This window comes from Scylla paramamosain, unplaced genomic scaffold (assembly GCF_035594125.1).
Source record: "Scylla paramamosain isolate STU-SP2022 unplaced genomic scaffold, ASM3559412v1 Contig92, whole genome shotgun sequence".
Classification (NCBI taxonomy): domain Eukaryota; kingdom Metazoa; phylum Arthropoda; class Malacostraca; order Decapoda; family Portunidae; genus Scylla; species Scylla paramamosain.
The window spans coordinates 112501-131900 of record NW_026973757.1 but is presented as its reverse complement, the minus strand read 5'-3'; the positions used below and the strand labels follow the sequence as shown (position 1 = coordinate 131900).

General features: G+C 41.5%; 2 protein-coding genes across 7 annotated transcripts in view; one reads left to right on the top strand and one right to left on the bottom strand.

Annotated features, from left to right (window-relative positions):
* Positions 1-7768: 7768 nt before the first annotated feature.
* Positions 7769-19400, bottom strand: part of LOC135098920 (uncharacterized) — a 70882-nt gene continuing 59250 nt past the window's right edge. Inside the window, exons 4-7 of one of the 5 annotated variants that reach the window (XM_064001338.1) lie at positions 15975-16115; positions 12103-13072; positions 10771-11908; positions 7769-9748 (exon numbers count right to left, since the gene is read on the bottom strand). The gene's annotated coding sequence lies outside the window, so the exon portion shown is untranslated. Of the gene's footprint in view, positions 9749-10770; positions 11909-12102; positions 13073-15935; positions 16116-19400 lie in introns of those variants that run through there. The other 4 variants (XM_064001337.1, XM_064001342.1, XM_064001339.1 and 1 more) reach the window with 4 other exon arrangements.
* On the top strand, positions 9345-12795 carry LOC135098921 (uncharacterized). Of its 2 annotated transcripts, none has more exons than XM_064001346.1 (4): positions 9345-9484; positions 9930-10093; positions 12108-12196; positions 12641-12795. In XM_064001346.1, the coding sequence occupies exons 1-4, from the start codon at positions 9428-9430 to the stop codon at positions 12793-12795; spliced, it is 465 nt and encodes a 154-aa protein (XP_063857416.1). In that variant the 5' UTR covers positions 9345-9427. The 2 variants fall into 2 exon arrangements, with proteins under 2 accessions (XP_063857416.1, XP_063857417.1); XM_064001347.1 differs by having other exon boundaries at positions 12658-12794.

Below are 19400 nucleotides of genomic sequence, written 5' to 3'. Positions count from 1 at the left end.
GTAGTCAATAACTTTAAACTTCCTTCTGACGGCTTGTTAGGGCTAAGAGCCATGAAGTCTTACCAGATAGTAATCTATCCAAAGCAAAATACAGTCATGTACTGCGGACGACATCTGGAAGGGATGAAACATCCTGCACCTTTGGTTTCCAGGCAACCCAGAAACGGTTCTTTATCACGGAAGGGACAAAGATCCAATGGGGAGCCTCAAACGATTCCATCTGTCCGGTCTCCTATGAGAGATAAGGATATAACAGAAGCATGGAGGGAAGCAAAAGCAATTGTCAATGCCAGTTATGACATTCCTGCTCGTGTGACAAAACGGATTACAGTTCGTGTTCCAGAAGCTCCTGTAGGCAGTGACATCTGTCTTGAAGGTATAGGTAATGTCAGGCGATTGGCTGTTGAATCGACTCTTTCCACAATTAGAAAGGGTCATGTCACTGATGCCTTGGTGGTGAACACTACTGGAGGTTCTGTAAGGATCAAACAAGGTCTTTTCCTTGGAAAGTGCCTGGATTATGACAAGAAAGTGGTACCAGAACCCAGTATTCTGCCTGGAGCCTGCGTCTCTTCGGTGAGTCAGTCTACTGTTGACACCGAGCTGGGGCAGGCGCCAACCCTATGTTCCTTTGTCAATGTTGTGGACTATCCCGAAATGAGGCCCGCGCTCTTGGACTTATTGGGGAAGTATCGCAATGTCCTGGCACTACCTGGAGTCACATAATTAATAATATGTATTGTATTTATAATGCCTTGCCTGATTAGCAATATAAGTGTATGTATACATATATGCATAAGTGTAGATAGTGGGTGTTGGGGGATAAAGGTGGGGCGGATATGATCACGCCACCCTACGTCACACACACACACACACCATGGAACTTTCCATACTCCTTTTATTGCCATGGATAAGTAATCAGTAGCACCTACATTACAGTATCTAAGTATTCTCTATAGTTAATCTCTCCCTAATGTATTTTGGCATGTATTACTCTTAGCTATAAGTAGCTTTTCCCTTGCCTTATTTATGTAATTAGAGAGTTATAATTATGAATATATTCGTGTACTGTGAGTGCGGTCAACCCGCCCCTATTTCTACTGTCAGCACTTTTTGAAGGCGCTAAGCGTCCCTTGTGCCGGCTCCGGCAGTCTCTTGCCAGGGTGTAGCGCTGCACCACGCAGAGGACATCCGTTGTCCCGTAGTGCCACACCCTTCTCCACAACTCTGTACAAATATCTAAATATACATATTTTTATACGTTCACCTTTTGACATTCACCTGAAAACCACAAAAACTCACCAAGAATGACTTTACCTATTATACAAAGGTAAGAAACTAATGAACAGTGTCCAGCGGCAATTGATCATTCAAAAGCACTCTGGAAAAGTTTGAGAACAATAAAAAATAAGGGTGATAAGAATGATGGTGATGACAATGATGACAATAGTGGTGAGAGGTGATGATAATGATGCTGATGGTATTAATGATGATAATGGCTGCGATGATGAAGGCCATTTCTCAGTGTAGTCATTAGGGTCATCATTGCCAGAAGGACGAGAAAGAATGGTGATGACCTCGTGAAGATGGTGATGAGAATGGTGGTGATAATGATGATAATGGTGGTGATGATGATGAAGATGAGAATGATGATGATGATGATGATGATGATGATGAGGAGGAGGAGGAGGAGGAAGAGGAGGAGGAGGAGGGTGATAATAATGATGAGTGATGTGCATAATGAATACAGTGAAGATGATGAGAAATGTTAATTGTATAATGATAAGCCCTGTATTGTTGTGTTACGCGTGTCTGTACATTTCCTTCACTGACACATACAAAAATTTAATCAGTCATTTGCTAAGTGTTTCCTGTAAGGCTTGGATCACTTAGTGCCGCTCGGCGCCAACCCAGTACGTAGCGAGCCGAGGAACAAGAAAGGAGGGGAGGTCCACCCAGGCTAGCTGTTCCCGCATCACACAACTTACACGTTAATTTATCGCAGAGTAAAGCAAAACACAACGGATGTCTATAGAGACCCTACACAGTATCCGAAAACATTTCTGCCCGCATCCGAATACTTTCAAGAGGCTGTAGTACAAATTACACGGGTTTTAAGGATGTTTCTTCGGTCCTGGTGACAGACTGGTAAGGTTTCTACATCATCAAAGGGAAAAGCAGTCTTGAAAACCCGTGTGATCATCATTGTGTCCTTTGAAAACAGTCTGGTGTGAGAGCAAAGCTTTTCAGAATACAGGCACATAACCTGTCTTCATGAAAAACAAGTGCATTTATGATACCTGAGACTGCCTTACTACATTCCCCCAATGACTCTAATGTATCTTCTTTTTTTTTTGTAGCATTAGCCTGTCTCTCATTGGTGAAAACATCCTCACTACATGTACTACGTTATTTCATTAGTCTCAAGTCGCTACTTAAAGTCTATATAAGCCTCAATAAATACGAAAGCTGTAGTGATGGCCTGCTTCCCGTCAGCCAATCAGAGCATTCTATTTTTCCGTTTTCTTTCTTACTCTTCGTAAAACTGATGTATCTTTCATTTGTTCTTACTTCTTGCCTCACGGTGTATTGGTGTCTTCTACCGCTAATATAACCGTGATTCTTTTTTTTTTTTTTTTATCATTACAAGCAGTATTATGAGTGCGGCTCTGTTCTGAGTGACAAATACCTCAGCACAGCCTCGACCAATCAGCACCAAGTATTCAAGTCACGTGATACTCTCTCCTCGCCGTCTCCTCAGCCATTCGCCCTGCGCCCGCTGACGTGATGTGACGGGTCTCCGGTTGTGTTGCAGCGGTGAGGTGGTGTTGCATCTTTTCTCAGCGGGCGTGTTGTGGTGGACTGCGGTGTGGAGGGAGAGGTGGATGTGAGTATGGCCTGGTGGTGGGTGGATAGGGAGGAGTGGATAGTGGAAGAGAGATGCGGAGAGTAGGATGGTGGAAGGGGAGGTGGAGGTGGCCATGGCGGACGTGACTGTTTTGAGGTGGTGGTTGTGGTGGTGTTTGGTGTGGTTGGAATGGTTGTAGAGGGTGTTGGTAGTGATGGTGAACGTGACTGGCTTGTGGTAAAGGTGGTTGTGGTTGTTGGGGATGGTGGTGGTTGTGTAACAGTGGTGGAGGTAGCGGACGTAACGGTGTTGTGGTTGTTGGGTGTGGTTGAGAGGTTGGGGTGGTGATGTGGTGGTGGTGGTAGTTGGGAGTGGTGGTGTGGTGGTGGTGGTGGTGATGTTACGGTTGTCAGGGTTTATAGGGAGATGGTCGTGTGTGTGTGTGTGTGTGTGTGTACTCCTGTAATCAGCAAACTGTGGTCACTCGTTCGCTTGTTTCACCTCCCTGCTTCAGGCCTTCCTTCTCTCCCCTCCCCTCCCTTCCCGCTCCCTTCCTCTCCTGCCTGCCGCCCTCTCCTCTCTTCCTCGCCTGCTCTCCCCTGCTCCTCGTGTCCCAGGTGAGTGTTTTTATTTGAGAATGAAGCTCCACACGTAATGAAAAGTAGTTATGTGTGGTTTTGAATGCTATTATTGGACTATTTATGTAAACTTACCATAGAAAATTGATTCTATTAGGAAATGTGTGTATATTTAAACAATTTCATCTATACAGTGACCTATGTGATGTGACGTCAGTGAGAGAGAGAGAGAGAGAGAGAGAGAGAGAGAGAGAGAGAGAGAGAGAGAGAGAGAGAGAGAGAGAGAGAGAGAGAGCAAAGGAAGCAATATTTTAACTTCCCTGACTGTGATGATGAAAGTTATATGATTGAGGTTGCAGTTAAGTAAGTTGAGAAGCTGAGCAGATAAATACGAGTACACCACCTGTCTGTCTGTCCGTCTTTCAGTCAGTCAGTCCGTTGATGAAGGACTGGTGGAGAGAGCAATCTGTGTCTATCCGTCTTTCAATCAGTCAGTCAGTCACTCAGTCCGTTGATGGAGGACTGTTGGAGAGAGCAATCTGTGTCTATCCGTCTTTCAATCAGTCAGTCAGTCTGTTGATGGAGGACTGGTGGAGAGAGCAATCTGTGTCTATCCGTCTTTCAATCACTCAGTCAGTCAGTCAGTCTGTTGATGGAGGACTGGTGGAGAGACCAATCTGTGTGTCTCTGTCTACGTGATGCTTCCCTCCGCTGTCTCATTACGTAGATAAAATACATGAAAGGGAAATATTGGTTTTATGGACTGGTGAGGTGGTGGTGGTGGTGGCGGCGGCGGCATCAGTAGTATTCAGGTGTCATATCTGTAACGTAATAGGGAATGAAGGCAATACGTATGCGATGGCAGCTTGAAGGTAACAACTGGTGATGGAAGGTGGTGGTGGTGGTGGTGGCAGGAGCTCTCTCTCTCTCTCTCTCTCTCTCTCTGCAGACGAGTGGAGTTGTGTTGTTCAGTCAGTTTTTCTAATGTGTGTGAAGTGGTTGGCGTGGGTGGCAGGGGCGTGGAGGGCGTCACGCTGGTAGTGTAGAAAAGAAAGCGAGAGGAAAGTAATGCGGTGGTGGTGTTTAGTACCTGAGTGAAGTACTGGCGTCGTAAAGAACATTTCTGTCCATTGTGCTTTCTGACAGTTGAAGTAGTGTGCTTTTGTAATGAGTCGTTTATCATTTATTATATTTTCACGTGCAGGAAAATTGTTTTTATTATATATATATATATATATATATATATATATATATATATATATATATATATATATATATATATATATATATATATATATATATATATATTGTATAAGAAATAAAAAAAAAATTCAGTTCAAAAGAAAAATTGTTTGAAAAAAAAGAAAAACGAATCACGAATATATATATATATATATATATATATATATATATATATATATATATATATATATATATATATATATATATATATATATATATATATATATATATATATATATAATAAAATAAGTAAACAATTTTCCTCCACGTCAAGTCGACATCAAAACTTGCTCCATTCATTCCGTTCATTGCCAGACTGAGACCATGTACCCTGACACATTAACAAAAAAGAAAAAGAAAAAAAACTACCTTTCGCTACTGAGAGAGAGAGAGAGAGAGAGAGAGAGAGAGAGAATGGTGGCCAGAGTAAGACGAAAGAGAAAGCAAGGTAAACAAACAAAAGAAAAATACAGATGAAAAGAAAATCTGCGGTAAAAATGCCCCGCTGAAACAAAAATGAATGAGAAAGTGTAATGAAACGATGTGATAATTGTGTGTTTGTGAGCCAGCAATTATGCTGAACCCCCCTTACCGCTACCACTACTACTACTACTACTACTACTACTACTACTACTACTACTGCAAGTGTTGGAGCAGGAGGCGACAGAAACGAAGAAGCGCTAACACTTGGAGATATTTGAGGTTGATAGGAAGTTAGAAGTAGAATATGAAGCAAAACTCAGTTTCACTGAGAGAACTTTGAGAGGACTGTGAAGAACAACTTAAGAACAACAGGCCCGAAGTGGAGGACCTGTACGAGACCAAGGTGAAAGAGTGGGAGTGAGAGGGGAGTGGGTAGGTGACGGATTTGAACGGGAGAAAGATTAGGGTGGACAGAATTGAAGGTTGTAACTTCTAGGGACATTGGGATGGAGTGAGAGGGGAGTGGGTAGGTGATGGATTTGGAAGTTGCAAAGACCACGTTGGAGAGAATTATATATATATATATATATATATATATATATATATATATATATATATATATATATATATATATATATATATATATATATATATATATATATATATATATATATATATATATATATATATATATATATATATATATATATATATATATATATATGGTGTTGTATTGAGTAAAATCAGTAAATATTTAACACGCTAGGCGCCACACGCACCACCGCCGTTACATTTCAAACTATTCAAAGTTGCCGTGTGTACCACTGGCCCAACATTTATCACTTTCCTTCCTTTTTTTTTTTACAATAAATTCCATTAGATGGGCAAAAATGAAACGCAGATCTTTTAAACAAATGTTAATTATTAATCCTCACTATTTTTTTATGTGAAGCAAAAATAATAATGGTAAAATAATGAAAGAGTATCTTTTGTGAAGTGACATTGTAACTGGTCAAAATACAAAGGTGGAACTCTAAATGGTAATAATAAAACTTGTCTCAGTCACGGCTCAACATACAGATGTAGCATCCTTAACAACTGTCCTCTATATATTCTTTTATTATAGAGCAAATCTGTGATTGCAAAACAACATAACATTTTTACCTACTCTTATTGAAATCATTACTCACCATATCTTGTACAAAGGAGAACTTTTCCTGTAACAAATGTAAGCCTGTGTCCTGTTTGTAGCTGCACAAAGAAAAGGCTTATCCTTGAACATTCATATAAACAGCTTCATTCCTTGTGTAGTGAAAACAGTGACTCAAGAAATGATTGCAGCAAATGTGTGAAGGTCACTATTGATGGAGAGAGTGCTTTTTTTTCAAAACATGGGAGGCATCCATGTATCTTGCCATCACACTGATCACATACACTCTTCACTCTCCTACCTTCTCAAGCTGCACTTCCCCGCCCTACATGCACACTAAAGATTTGACAGCGCCCTCTGCACCTTTTTCCCGCTCTTCTAGAGTGACCCTGCAATCCAACAAGAAAATGAGGTGATCTCTTATCTCCAAGAGAGAGAGAGAGAGAGAGAGAGAGAGAGAGAGAGAGAGAGAGAGAGAGAGAGAGAGAGAGAGGATATTTTGGATTTCTGTCGGTCTCTTTTTTTTTTTTCAGAATATTTTGTTTGATCTACTACTACTACTACTAGTACTACTACTAACACAGCCACCACCACTACCACCACCAATAGCACTACCACCACCACCACTACCCCCATCACCACTACCATCACCACCACCACCACCACCACTACCACTGCTACTACTACCACTACCACTATTACTACTACAACCACCACCACCACCACCACGACTACTACTACTACTACTACTACTACTACCAGCACCACCACTACTACTACTACTACTACTACTACTACTACTACTACTACTACTACTACTACTACTACCACCACCACCACCACTAATACTACCACCACCACTACCGCCACCGCCACTACTACCATCACCACCACCACTACCACCACCACCACCACCATCACCACCACCATCACCACCACCACCAGTACTGCTACTACTACCACTATTACCACTACTACTACTACTACTACTACTATTACTACTACTACTTCTACTACTACTACTATTACAGGTAACCCATGAACTACCCCTAACAATTGTGATGAAGAACCAGAAGTGGGCTGTAGGTGACGAGATAACTACTCCAGGTCATCGCGGAAGTGGCGAGGTGACCCCATACAACTCCACAAGGTCGTGGAGGACGCCAGGCATAGTCCTGCACACTCCAGAAATTCATATCAACACCACCTTGACTCCTTCTGCTAGCTGGCGAAGGCCACGTGGTCACCTACACTCAGCCATCCACCTCACCTGGACACCCACCTGCCCCGGACATCATCCAGCCGCAAGAACCCAGATAAGCACTTCCGGGGTCCTTGGTTTTGATTAGCTAGCTAGTTTAGTTAGGGGTCACTTGCTGTAGATAGGAACCCTCCTCGGTCTTCTTTTTTTTTTTTTTTTGGTGTAACGCTGTGCTCCACGTGAGTGATAAACATTGTTTATCTTTTATTTTTTTTTCCTGAAGACCAGTTGATGTGGTTATCTTGGAGGTTAACGGAGAAGAGTACTTTACACCTGTGTTTTTATTTATTTTCTTATAAGTCACTTTTTGCTTTTTGTTGATTACTATTTATTTATTTATTTTTATTGAAAAATGAGTGTGAATGCAGCACAATATATAAAGGTGTGCATTCCAGAGTGAAAGGAAGGCGTGCACAGGGTAGAGTGCACAGGATGCTGTGCCTTTTTTATCACCAGACCTTGATTGATTGAAGCAAATGAAAACTTTGGTGTGAGTACCTTACGAAGACACTTGACAATACTAATGTCACCTCACCTCGTGGTTTCACCTTAACACCTACAAACATTGGCTGGACACAAGGTCACAGAAATAATTTATTCTCATTTATTCTCATCTTTACAAATTACAGTCTTTCCACATCAAAGTAACTAATCACCTTTATTCATACACTTGAGGGGGGTTGAAGGATCGCTAATCCCTTGTTAAATTGCCTGTGTTCAACTCGTATCTCCTCCCTCATTTATTTAAAAAGTATTTTGATCAGGAAGGATAGGAGAACAAAGTCTGCTATCTTTTTTCTTTTATTGTACGATTTTTTTTCGATGAAAAGTAAAAAAAAAAACTGAAATATTTGTCAAAAATCAAAATCAACTCCAAACAAAAATGACGACAGCAGACTTTATTCGCCTATCACAGTTTGATAAGCCGCAATAGCCCATCTGTCTGTAACACCAATAAAAACGGAGCAGATCATTTTTATATGCTAAAATCCGCCATTTTGAGATATTATGTCATAAAGTTTAAGGGGTGACTAATTCACCTATTGCAGCCAGGGACTTGAAATTCACGCGATATATACATCAGAATATGTTGAAAAAGCAGACATAGTTTTAGTTACTCCGATTGGTTTTGTGTATAAGGCCTAAAGCTATTCATGATTTCACCCTTAATTACCGGGTGGGAGGGGAGAAGGCGGGTGAAAACAATTTTTGTTATATTTCGCCATATTTCTAAGTAAAAACCAGTGTTTAATTGTTTGAAAATAAATAAAATATTAATGCAAAAGATATCTAATGCAGATACATTAACTATTTGCTAGATTTACGAAAAAAAAAATAATTTTATGATTTTTTTTTCGTATATCAATTTGAGAAAATAGTTAGACCTAGAATTTCGTGCTTTCTAATATTGTATGCAGCAAGAGAACCGTAGATATTCATGGGAGAGTGAAGAAGAACGGGTATGTCAGAAAAATATATGAAAAGAGAAAAGAAAATGTAAAAAAAACTTGTGTGACATGTCTTGCAGCGGGCGAAACCGTGGGAATTTCATAACAGAAGACCTCTTTACATAAGGGGATTTTTTTTAGTTCTTATCAAAACGTTACATATATCAAAAGAAGCGGGAAAAAATTAGAAAATTATAAAAGAAAAAAACTTTTTTCATGTCCGGATCGTACATCACCCTTGATGCAAAAAATGTCCGCGCCTGACGTTGTTAACACACACGACACACTCTTCCCTTGAGAAAAGATAGTATGAATGTCTTCACGAGTGTCCTACTGTTTCATTTTAGAGCCCCTCCTCTTGATGACGACACGCACACTGTCAGCTACACTTTGCAGCGTCTCTCTCTTAAATTTTCCCCAATATCTTTGTATCTCCATTTCAGATGAATTGTTCTCTTTCCAAGGGTTGAGGAGAACATGGTCGTGGTTCAAGTGAAGCCACTACAGCCACTGCCTGACAAGTCTTCCACACTGGTGAGTGTTGTTCAAGCATGTCTTAGTATTGCTAATTCCTTATTTCCCAGAATATCTACCACTATATAGTGGAAATGCCTTACCAACACAAATAACGTCAAGCAAAAATAGACTCTACACTAAGTGATGAAAAACGTAGCATCATCCGCTGCACCAAACAATACAGTAGCGAAGTGACACTGCCAGGACTTGAACCAACACCTGCCTGCCTCACTGACACCTGCCGTGGTGCCAGGGAGTGCCGAGGCCCGTGCTGCCACCACGCTGAGAGAGGGAGAAAGAGAAGAGCATCAGAGAGGGATGACTGTGGCAGGAAGGATGGTGTGTTAGGTGACTGGTTCAGACAGTGACAGTGGACAGAAGAAATGCTGGAGAAAGATTAGACCACAGGTGGTTCATGTTGTACTAGTTCAAGGTTTGGCAGAAAAAATTTTTTTCTAGATAGACAGTGGCAGCAAACACACAAGGGAGGATGGTGTGGTGGACAAGAGGATGCAGGGAGACGGCAGACAGAATGGAAGCTACAGATGAAAGAAGAGCAGGTCAAGCCATGGCAGCAGACAGACAGACAGAGACAGATTGGATCAGAAAGTATTATTATTTAGTGAGGTAAGGAACTGTACAGCCCTTCACAGTGCTGACTACTTGATAGCAGAGGTGGTTCATGTTGGTTCAGTATTTCAGGATTTGGTTTGAAGCTGTTACGTGAAAAGAACAGTATGAGGAACGAGAGGTTGTATTGTCACTCGTCAACAAAGTGGCAGAGTATTATTATAACATTTAGAGCCAAAGCTGTACCAGCTGCCTCAGTGTGTCATGTCCATTGTATACTGACAGTCTTGTCTACGCTAGTGGAGGAGAGAGAGGAACAAACCTTGAATCGTCCAAGGTAGAGTTTGTAGCAAAGGTTTGAGCAAAGAGTTCAGCTTTAGAGATAGATGTGATAGCAGTGGTGCCATCTGGTTGAAATAAAGGAGGGAAAGAAGAATCAAAGTTATTATAGATGTTTTTGGGTTAAGTGGCAGAAGTCACGGGGGCACTTAGATCTTGAAAGGTTTTGACACTATTAATGAAGGAGTTTTTGGCTAGTTGGAGAACAGACTTGGCATGGTTCCGGGCAGAAATGTAAAGTGCATGAGATTCTGGTGATGGAAGGCTTAAGCACCTTTGGTGGGACACATCTCTCTCATGTATAGCAGGAGAACAAGCTATGTTAAACCAAGTTTTGGAGGTTTAGGTCGAGAAAAAGAGTGAGGAATGTACGCCTCCATGCCAGACACTATCACCTCTTATGCACTCGGCACACAGGGCGGTCTCCGTCACGGACGCAGTAGTCATTCCAAGGAAAATCAGCAAAATACCTCCTCAGGTTCCCCCAACTAGCATAGCCAACACGCCAGAGGCACCTTCGCTTAGGGGATCCTGAGGAGGGATTGGAGTGATAGGACAAGATACAGATACTAGATGTGATTGGAGAGCCCAACAGAGAAGAGAGGGTAACAGAATAAGGAGAAGGATTAGAGGTCAGGAAAAGGTCAAGAATGTTGGGCATATCTCTAAGACGGTCAGGAATACGATTAGTGTTGCACCAATTGCTCTAGGTCATGGAGGATAGCAAATTTATTGCACCAATTGCTCTAGGTCATGGAGGATAGCAAATTTAAAGGTTAGTTCACCAGGATGGTCAGTGAATGGAGAGGAAAGCCAAAGCTGGTGGTGAACATTGAAGTCTCCAAGAATGGAGATCCCTGCAAAAGGGAAGAGGGTCAGAATGTGCTCCACTTTGGAAGTTAAGTAGTCAAAGAATTTCTTACAGTCAGAGGAGTTAGGTGAAAGGTATACAACACAGATAAATTTAGTATGAAAGGGACTCTGTAGTCGTAGCCAGGTGGTGGAAAACCCGAAAGATTCAAGAGCGTGGGCACGAAAGCAGGTTAATTTCATTGCGCACATAAACACAACATCCAGCTTTGGATAGAGAAAGTAAGAGGAAACTGAAAAGGGGCTACTGTCAGTTGCCTCAGACACCTGAGTTTCAGTGAGGAAAGGATGATGAAGCTTAATAGAGGAGAGGCAGTGTTCTGCAACATTCGCGTTCAATCTGTAGAAGTTTAAGAAAAACTGAGACGGGTGTCAAGACATTTAGGGTCGTTACCAGATGGGGACTCCTAGGCTGGTATAGGAGTGTGTGTGTAATAAATAATTAGGTGGTTGTAGTTGTTTTGTGTGCAGGAAGAGAGATATCTCCATGATCATAACGTTTGGTACGAGTGAAAACATCCTTTGGTTTCCACAGATATTTACCACATACTTACACACTAGTAACAATTTCCACCTGTAGCACCAGAAGCAGTCTTCCTCACACGAACCGTTTCATTGCCGGGACTTGAAGGCTGCTGAAGCAATGCGGCGGAGGTCACGCCCCTTAAAGTATTTATACTTACTGTCAACACCATAACTAAAGCAAACACTTTAGTGCAGGTAGTTAAATAAGTGCAATCATTGTTCCAGATTCCTAAATTCACAAAGTACATAAACTCATTGAAAGTTTTTAGTGAAGGTAATTAAAGTTTTAGTGAAATAATTGTTCCTATTCCTAATGTTGTGTGGTGCATTACCTCAGACAGGCCCACTGGAAGCTGTCAGTCTGCTGCGGCACGTGGCAAGAACCAAGTGTTGAGGAGCACACGTTGTCCCTTCACCAGTCAGCAGGTTACAAAAAACAATGCAGTATTTTGTTGAGTAATCAAAGTAATGAAATGTAAATGATAAAATGTCAGTACTGATTCAGTGTCACACTCCACCATGGCAAAGACTGCCGGCTGAGTAATATTCAAGTTGTATTAGTGAGACTCTACTCAATGTTAATTAAGGCAGGTGGAAGAAAATAGTAAAAAATGTATCATAGTACAAGAAAATGACACTTCAAAGTGTAAACACATCTTTAACAAGTAGACTTGAATGGTCATTAAGTAGTACAGCAGACCCTTCCTACAATAAATTCACTATTATTTGTTGACTGGCCTTACTGTCTCATTATTTTACTTTGCAGAATTTGTTTTCTCATTAATACTTGAGTGCCTTCATTTTATCTCTATTATTGTGACTTTGTCTCTCATTATGTTGCTTATGTTGTCTACTCTCATTATCTGACAGACTGCTCGCCTTCACAGGTCTGGGCGGCTCGGAAGTCTCACTACAAACTGGAGATCCATTCTCTTGGACACAGCTGGAGTCGGACACAAGATTCAAGAGGGAGTCATTTTAACGAGAGCTTCAGGCAGAAAATTCGAGTGGATTTTCATTTCTAAAAATATCTTATTTTTTGGGGGGGATATTTTGAATCCTCCTTTGTGGAAAAATAACTCCAGATATTATGATTCTAGCTGGAAGTTGACCTGAGCAATGTAGGGTTTGCTGCTGTGAGATTATCACCAAGGCACAAGTGTCCGGGATTTAAAGATGATGGAAATGTGTCCTGTGTGCTGCTGTGCTGGGAAGAGGAGAGGAACAGCAGCAGTGGTGGGGCTCTGCTGCTGCTGTCACTAGTGCAGCTGCCTTCCCTCAACATACTGTGTCTTCTCTCACCTGCAATGAACAACTATGAACAATACTTTTGCGATGAAGAACAGTGAATAACACCTCTCCCCATATGATTGCAAGTCTCTCTCTCTCTCTCTCTCTCTCTCTCTCTCTCTCTCTCTCTCTCTCTCTCTCTCTCTCTCCACAGTCCCACAGTATGTCCCCCACAGTATGTTTACAAACCCACAGTGACTCCCCACAGCCCCTCACCAACACCCTCACCAACAATTGTCTCCACACACACACACACACACACACACACACACACACACACACACACACACACACACACACACACACACACCATTACATACACAAATGTTGCAATCTTGTACACACACACACACACACACACACCATTACATACACAAATGTTGCAATCTTGTACACACACACACACACACACACCATTACATACACAAATGTTGCAATCTTGTACAGTGTCTACAATAAAGAATGAAACCAAAATCGACAAGCCTAATTTTCTTGCGGCCTGCGTGAATGTAGTGAGGCTCACAATGTGTGTGTACAAGTGTATATTAGATGCATGATTAAAAAATATGAGGCTTACACAAAAATACAGGACACAACTTGATGAGTATGGTGAGTCAAGTGTGAGTGTCAAATGTGAGTCAAAATGCTCAACTTTGAATTAACCTACAACAAAAAGTGACTAAATAAACACACTGAAAAAATATAATCTCATCAATAAACACTGAAAAAAATTATATACACCAACACAAAATAAATAAATAAATGAAGACCAAGTAAAGCAAATTAATCTGAACGCCAATACACAAACCAACATAGTCGTATATTTTTAAATACTATGGTGAAAGATAATGAAGCTTAAATATTGAAAGAGAGAGAGAGAGAAATTTTATGTGGTCTTCTTAAATCAATCTCTCTCTCTCTCTCTTTCTCTCTCTCTCTCTCTCTCTCTCTCTCATACACAAACAAATAATAAAAAATAAATAAATAAGTAAACAAACAAAATACAAACAAATAATAATAATAGCCATCCACAAACCAATCTAGTGCATCCACACCAAGCCACACCAAGCCATCCCTATCCAGCCAATCACGAGCCAGCACGCACACACGCACACACACACACACACACACACACACAAACACACACATACACACAGAGGATTGGGAGAAAGGGGAAATAGTGAAAAAGGAAAAGGAAAAAATAATGAAAAAAGGGATGAGGGAGAGAATAAGAGAAAAAATGGCGAAACAAGAGGAAAATGGGAAAAATAAAGGAAAAATACGAATAAAGACAAAAGGAAAAATGAAGAAGAGGGAAAAAAGGGGAAAATGGAGTGAGGAGGGGAACACTTAGGGAAAACAAACCAAACAATAGGGCATTACATTGTGATTAGGTGCAGCAGGGATGGATCATGAGGATTAGAGAGAGAGAGAGAGAGAGAGAGAGAGAGAGAGATCTGGTCAGGAATTTAATTTTGTGTTAGTGGTTGACGCCATTTTCTTTCTTTCTCTCTCTCTCTCTCTCTCTCTCTCTCTCTCTCTCTCTCTCTCTCTCCTTACAACAGTTTTCTCTTTCTGCTTACTATCGCTCTTATCTTTCGTTGAGAGAGAGAGAGAGAGAGAGAGAGAGAGAGAGAGAGAGAGAGAGAGAGAGAGAGAGAGAGAGAGAGAGAGAGGAAAACATATTACACACACACACACACACACTTTTCACAGGCAAGTTAACAACTTTAATAAAAAAAAATAACCCTTTTTACCTTACCTATCACAATAACCCTTTTTTACCTCCTATCCCTTCCCTTCCATATGAAACCGAATCAATAAGAAATATCACTTGCTTCTCTCCTGTAACTTATAATGAAACGCTCGAATTAATTCATAAGGTGCACAAAGGAGCTTAATTAGTGAACAGGAAAGATTAAAATGCATTGTGGGAAAAAAAAGGTGAAATATGAAGTGAGTTTGAGGGAAGGTGTGTGTGTGTGTGTGTGTGTGTGTGTGTGTGTGTGTGTGTGTGTGTGTGTGTGTGTGTGTGTGTGTGTGTGTGTGTGTGTGTGTGTGTGTGTGTGTGTGTGTGTGTGAGGCTTAAAAGGTAATGGATTTTACAAGTGAAGAATGTAAAGTATTGTATCCGAAAGCATAAGGGATTGGACGCCCTGAGTGAAGCGATTACAGGTGTCTATTGTTCCCGTGGTTGATATATTGAGACAGTTTGTCCGCCACCTTGAAATTTCTTATACAGGGTGTAACGCGAGTTTCTGCAAATACTGAAAGAGGTGAAAGAACGTGTAATTGTAAGTAGAGAATGTTCTATACACATATGCATTTTAAGGCTTTGTTTACCCGTCAGAGGAGTTGAAAATGTACGGGACTCGCGGGTGTGCTCTGTGACATGACGGACACACGGTTGCGTTGTCGCAGCCTCGGAGGTGCCACTTGCTCAAATTACGAGTGGTTTAATCTTATTTTTTTGCAGGCTGTGAAATGTTGCAGTATCTTATAACAAGACAAATGGTATAAAAAAACATGTAATTTACCGATAAGCATTACATGACAACATTATTGCGGTGATTAAAAGTACTCCTGTAAAATGCTACGTGGCATCATCAAAGCAAGGTAACAGGGGAACCGAATCCAAGTGACCTTGAAAACAGCTGAGTGATGATGCCATGTAGCATTTTACAGGAGTACTTTTAATCACCGCAATAATGGTGTCGTGTAATGTTCATCGGTAAATTACATGCCTTTTAATATAATTTGTCTTATTATAAGATACTGTAATATTCCACAGCCTGCAAAAAATAAGATTAAACCATTCGTAATTTGAGCAAGTGGCACCTCCGAGGCTGAGACAATGCAGCCGTCTGTACTTCACCTCACAGCTACACACAGAGCACAGCAGTGTGTCCCATACATTTTTCAACTCCTCTGACGCACGCCGCCCACCACCAGGATCGGCGGGTCGGACATGATGCGGAAGAAGGCGCGGGAGTCGAAGTATTCATCCGCCGTCCACCGCTCCCCGTCGCTGAGAGAGCTGCTCCTTGTGTCACAGCTGAGGAAGAGAGAGGTGAGGGTTAGGTCACTCCTGCAGGAACACGAAGGAAGAACGAACACCAATAGACATGGGCACTCGGAGGGATACAAATGAAACACAAGAAGTAAAAGATAACGACAAGAGGTTGAAATCGATCATAAATGAAGAACAAACTAATAGATAAGAGCAAGGGGTTAGATCACTCACAAAGAAATACAAATGAAGAACAAACAACCTATCTAACTTGTATTTTGGTTCTTCCGAGGCTGTTTGTGACAAGGCACACTGAGCAATCCTGTAAAGTGGATGTAGGCTGTAAAATGCAAGGATGCAGGCCCGAAGAGAGAGGGAGGGAGGAAGGGAGGCAGAAAGGAGGGAAGGAAGGAACGTAGGAGAAAAGAAGGGGATAAATAAAAGCAAAGCCATTCCCCCCAAAAAAAAAAAATAAATAAAATAAATAAAAGCAAAACGGAGAATAAAAGAAGAAAGGAAGGTATGAACAAAAAGAGAGGGAAAGGAAGAAACGGAAAAGAAAGGGGGAGAAATCAAATGAAAGAAAGGAAGGCAGGAAGGATAAAAAAAAAAGCGAAATAACGGAAAGGTAGAAAACGAAGAAAGGAAATCAAATAAATACAAAAAGGAAAGAAGAAAGAAAGAGGAAGGAAAACGATGCCATAAGTAATGAGAGAGCAAAACGAAAAGAAAAAAAAAAACAGACAAGACTTGAATAGACAAGAGAGAGAGAGAGAGAGATAAACAAGGTCCGAGAGTGGCGAGGATGGGGGAGGCTGGAGGGTGGTGAAGGAAGGGGAAAGGGGAATGGATGAGCAGGATAGGGCAGGAAAGGGAGGAGAGGCAGTGAAGGGAAGGAGGAATAATGATGGCAGAAAGGTAAGTGAGGGAAGAGGGACCGTGAAGGAAGAATAGGGACGTTGTTGTAACCCAACAAACAAAAAATTAAACATGTAACAAGAAACAAGAATGAAACAAGAATTAAGAAATGAAGAAATGAAAAGGGAAATAAGAAGAAGAAAGAATAAATAAGGGAAGAAGATAATAAAAACGACAGCAGGTATCAAGAAGGTATCACCACCCTGATAGATAAGAGACGAGACGTGACCACCGAGGAGAACAAGGTGCGGTGAGTCATCACAAGACCAACAGGGACGGAGATTAGCACCAGATTACAAGAAGAGGTACTCAGGTGACCATCACTGAATTAGTATACGAGGGAAGCAGAGGTCACCGGAAACAGGTGACGTGGACAACACGGACAGCCGGCACACCATAGGAACCGCCGCCTCCTTGTTCCTGATTAGAAGATGCGATTACCAAAGCTACTCGAGAATGAACCTTAGTGAAAGTTAAGGGAAAACAAACTGTATGATCGAAGTACGGGGAAGATAAATATAGTTACTTGAAAATGGATCTTGGGGAAAGTATAGGAAAATGAACCGTATGATCAAAGTATGAGAAAATAAATATAGTTACTCGAAAATGAACCTTATTGAAAGTTACAGGAAAATGAACTGAATGATCGAAATATTGAAAAATAAATGTTATAGCAACGGAAGCCTTGCTGGGGCAAAAGGTCGCTCTAACAGCACGTGTATATTACAAGGTGTAGGAGACGGGAATAGACAGAAGCAGACAGAGAGACAAGCTAGACACAGCTGTCAGACCAGAGAGGGTCAGGATGGGCAAGCCACCTGTCTCAGTACCACTAAGTAGAGCCACACAGTTGTAATGCTGTCACAGTAAAATGTTGGTGTTATATATTGACAGAGAGGGATTGGGTGGTGTGGGATGTGTTCCTCATTGAATATTACCTGCCAGGTTTGTGTAGGATGTGATTCATCATTGAGTATTGAATATGTGAAGTGATTTTGAATCGGAAGTGTAATGTGAAGTGTTTATTTGAATAGAAATTAAACTATATTCGTAGTTTTCCTTGTTGTCGGAAGTCGAATATCATCATACGAGTATAAATATATGTAAATATCACAAATTAAGTAAAAAAAAAAAAAAAAAATAAACAAAGCGTACCCTTGAACCCACAAAAGCCAGTCTTATAGATTAGGGAGGCAGCAAGATTGTGCAACGTAGAAGCACGACAACGTTGAAGGAAGATAAATGAAGGAAGGAAAGCTAGTGAGGGAAGGAGGGCCAGGGAACAGTGACGTGAGGAACAGTGAAGGAAGGAGAAATAATGAAGGAAGGATGAACAGTAAAGGAAGGAGAAGTAATGAAGGAAGGAGGGACAATGAGAGAAGGCTGGCCAGTGACGGAGGGACATGGAAGGAGGGGTAGTGAGAGAGGAGAGTCAGGGAAGAAGGGAAGTGATGTAAGGAGGGACAGAGAAGGAAGGAGGACCAGTGAAGGAGGGGTAGTGAGGGAGGAGAACAATGAGGTAGGAAGGGACAAGGAAGGAGGGCGGTGAGAGAGGAAGTGAAGGGAGGAGGGATCGTGGGAGGGGGATGATGGATCTCAAACACCTGAAGAACGAAGGATTGCTGGAATGGTGCAGGTCTGGGTGTCAATGTACTGCTGGCTGGAACGTGAGGGATGCCTGGAGTGTGGGAGCATGACTGGACTAAGAGTGACTATGTACGACTGGAGCGTGGGTGTAGGAGTGACGGTGAGTGTGTGACTGGAATGTGACTGGCAGGATTGTCACTATCTATCTGTCTATCTATGACTGCAATGTGAAATACCGAAGCGTGAATGACATGAGTTTAAATATATGACTGAATTTTGCATGAGTAGAACGTGGAGAACATGACCACGAAGACTGAGGAGTGGATTTGTAACTGCAACAAGCCAAGCCAAGCCAAGCCGTGTAAGGCGAGGCACCTTAAGTCAACCACACACTTTTGATGAGTTATGGAGCTTGAACTGGTGGTGGTGGTGCTGTGTGTGTGTGTGTGTGTGTGTGTGTGTGTGTGTGTGTTGCTGTGTCGTCAGTTGCAAGTGTACATGAGTGAACAGAGAGAGAGAGAGACAGAGAGAGAGAGAGAGAGAGAGAGAGAGAGAGAGAGAGAGAGAGAGAGAGAGAGAGAGAGAGAGAGAGAGAGAGAGAGAGAGAGAGAGAGAGAGAGAGAGAGAGAGAGAGAGAGAGAGAGAGATCCAATTCAATACGTCACCAACACACACTTTCATCTTTTTTTTTATTATTTTTTTAAGGATCACTATGACTTATCTTTTAAATTCAAGGTCTTAGAGGGAAACCAGAGAGCCATTTTATTAAACCTTCCCAAACCCTGAATTTCTCGCCTCTTTCTTCAGTAGTCTCCCCGCAACACC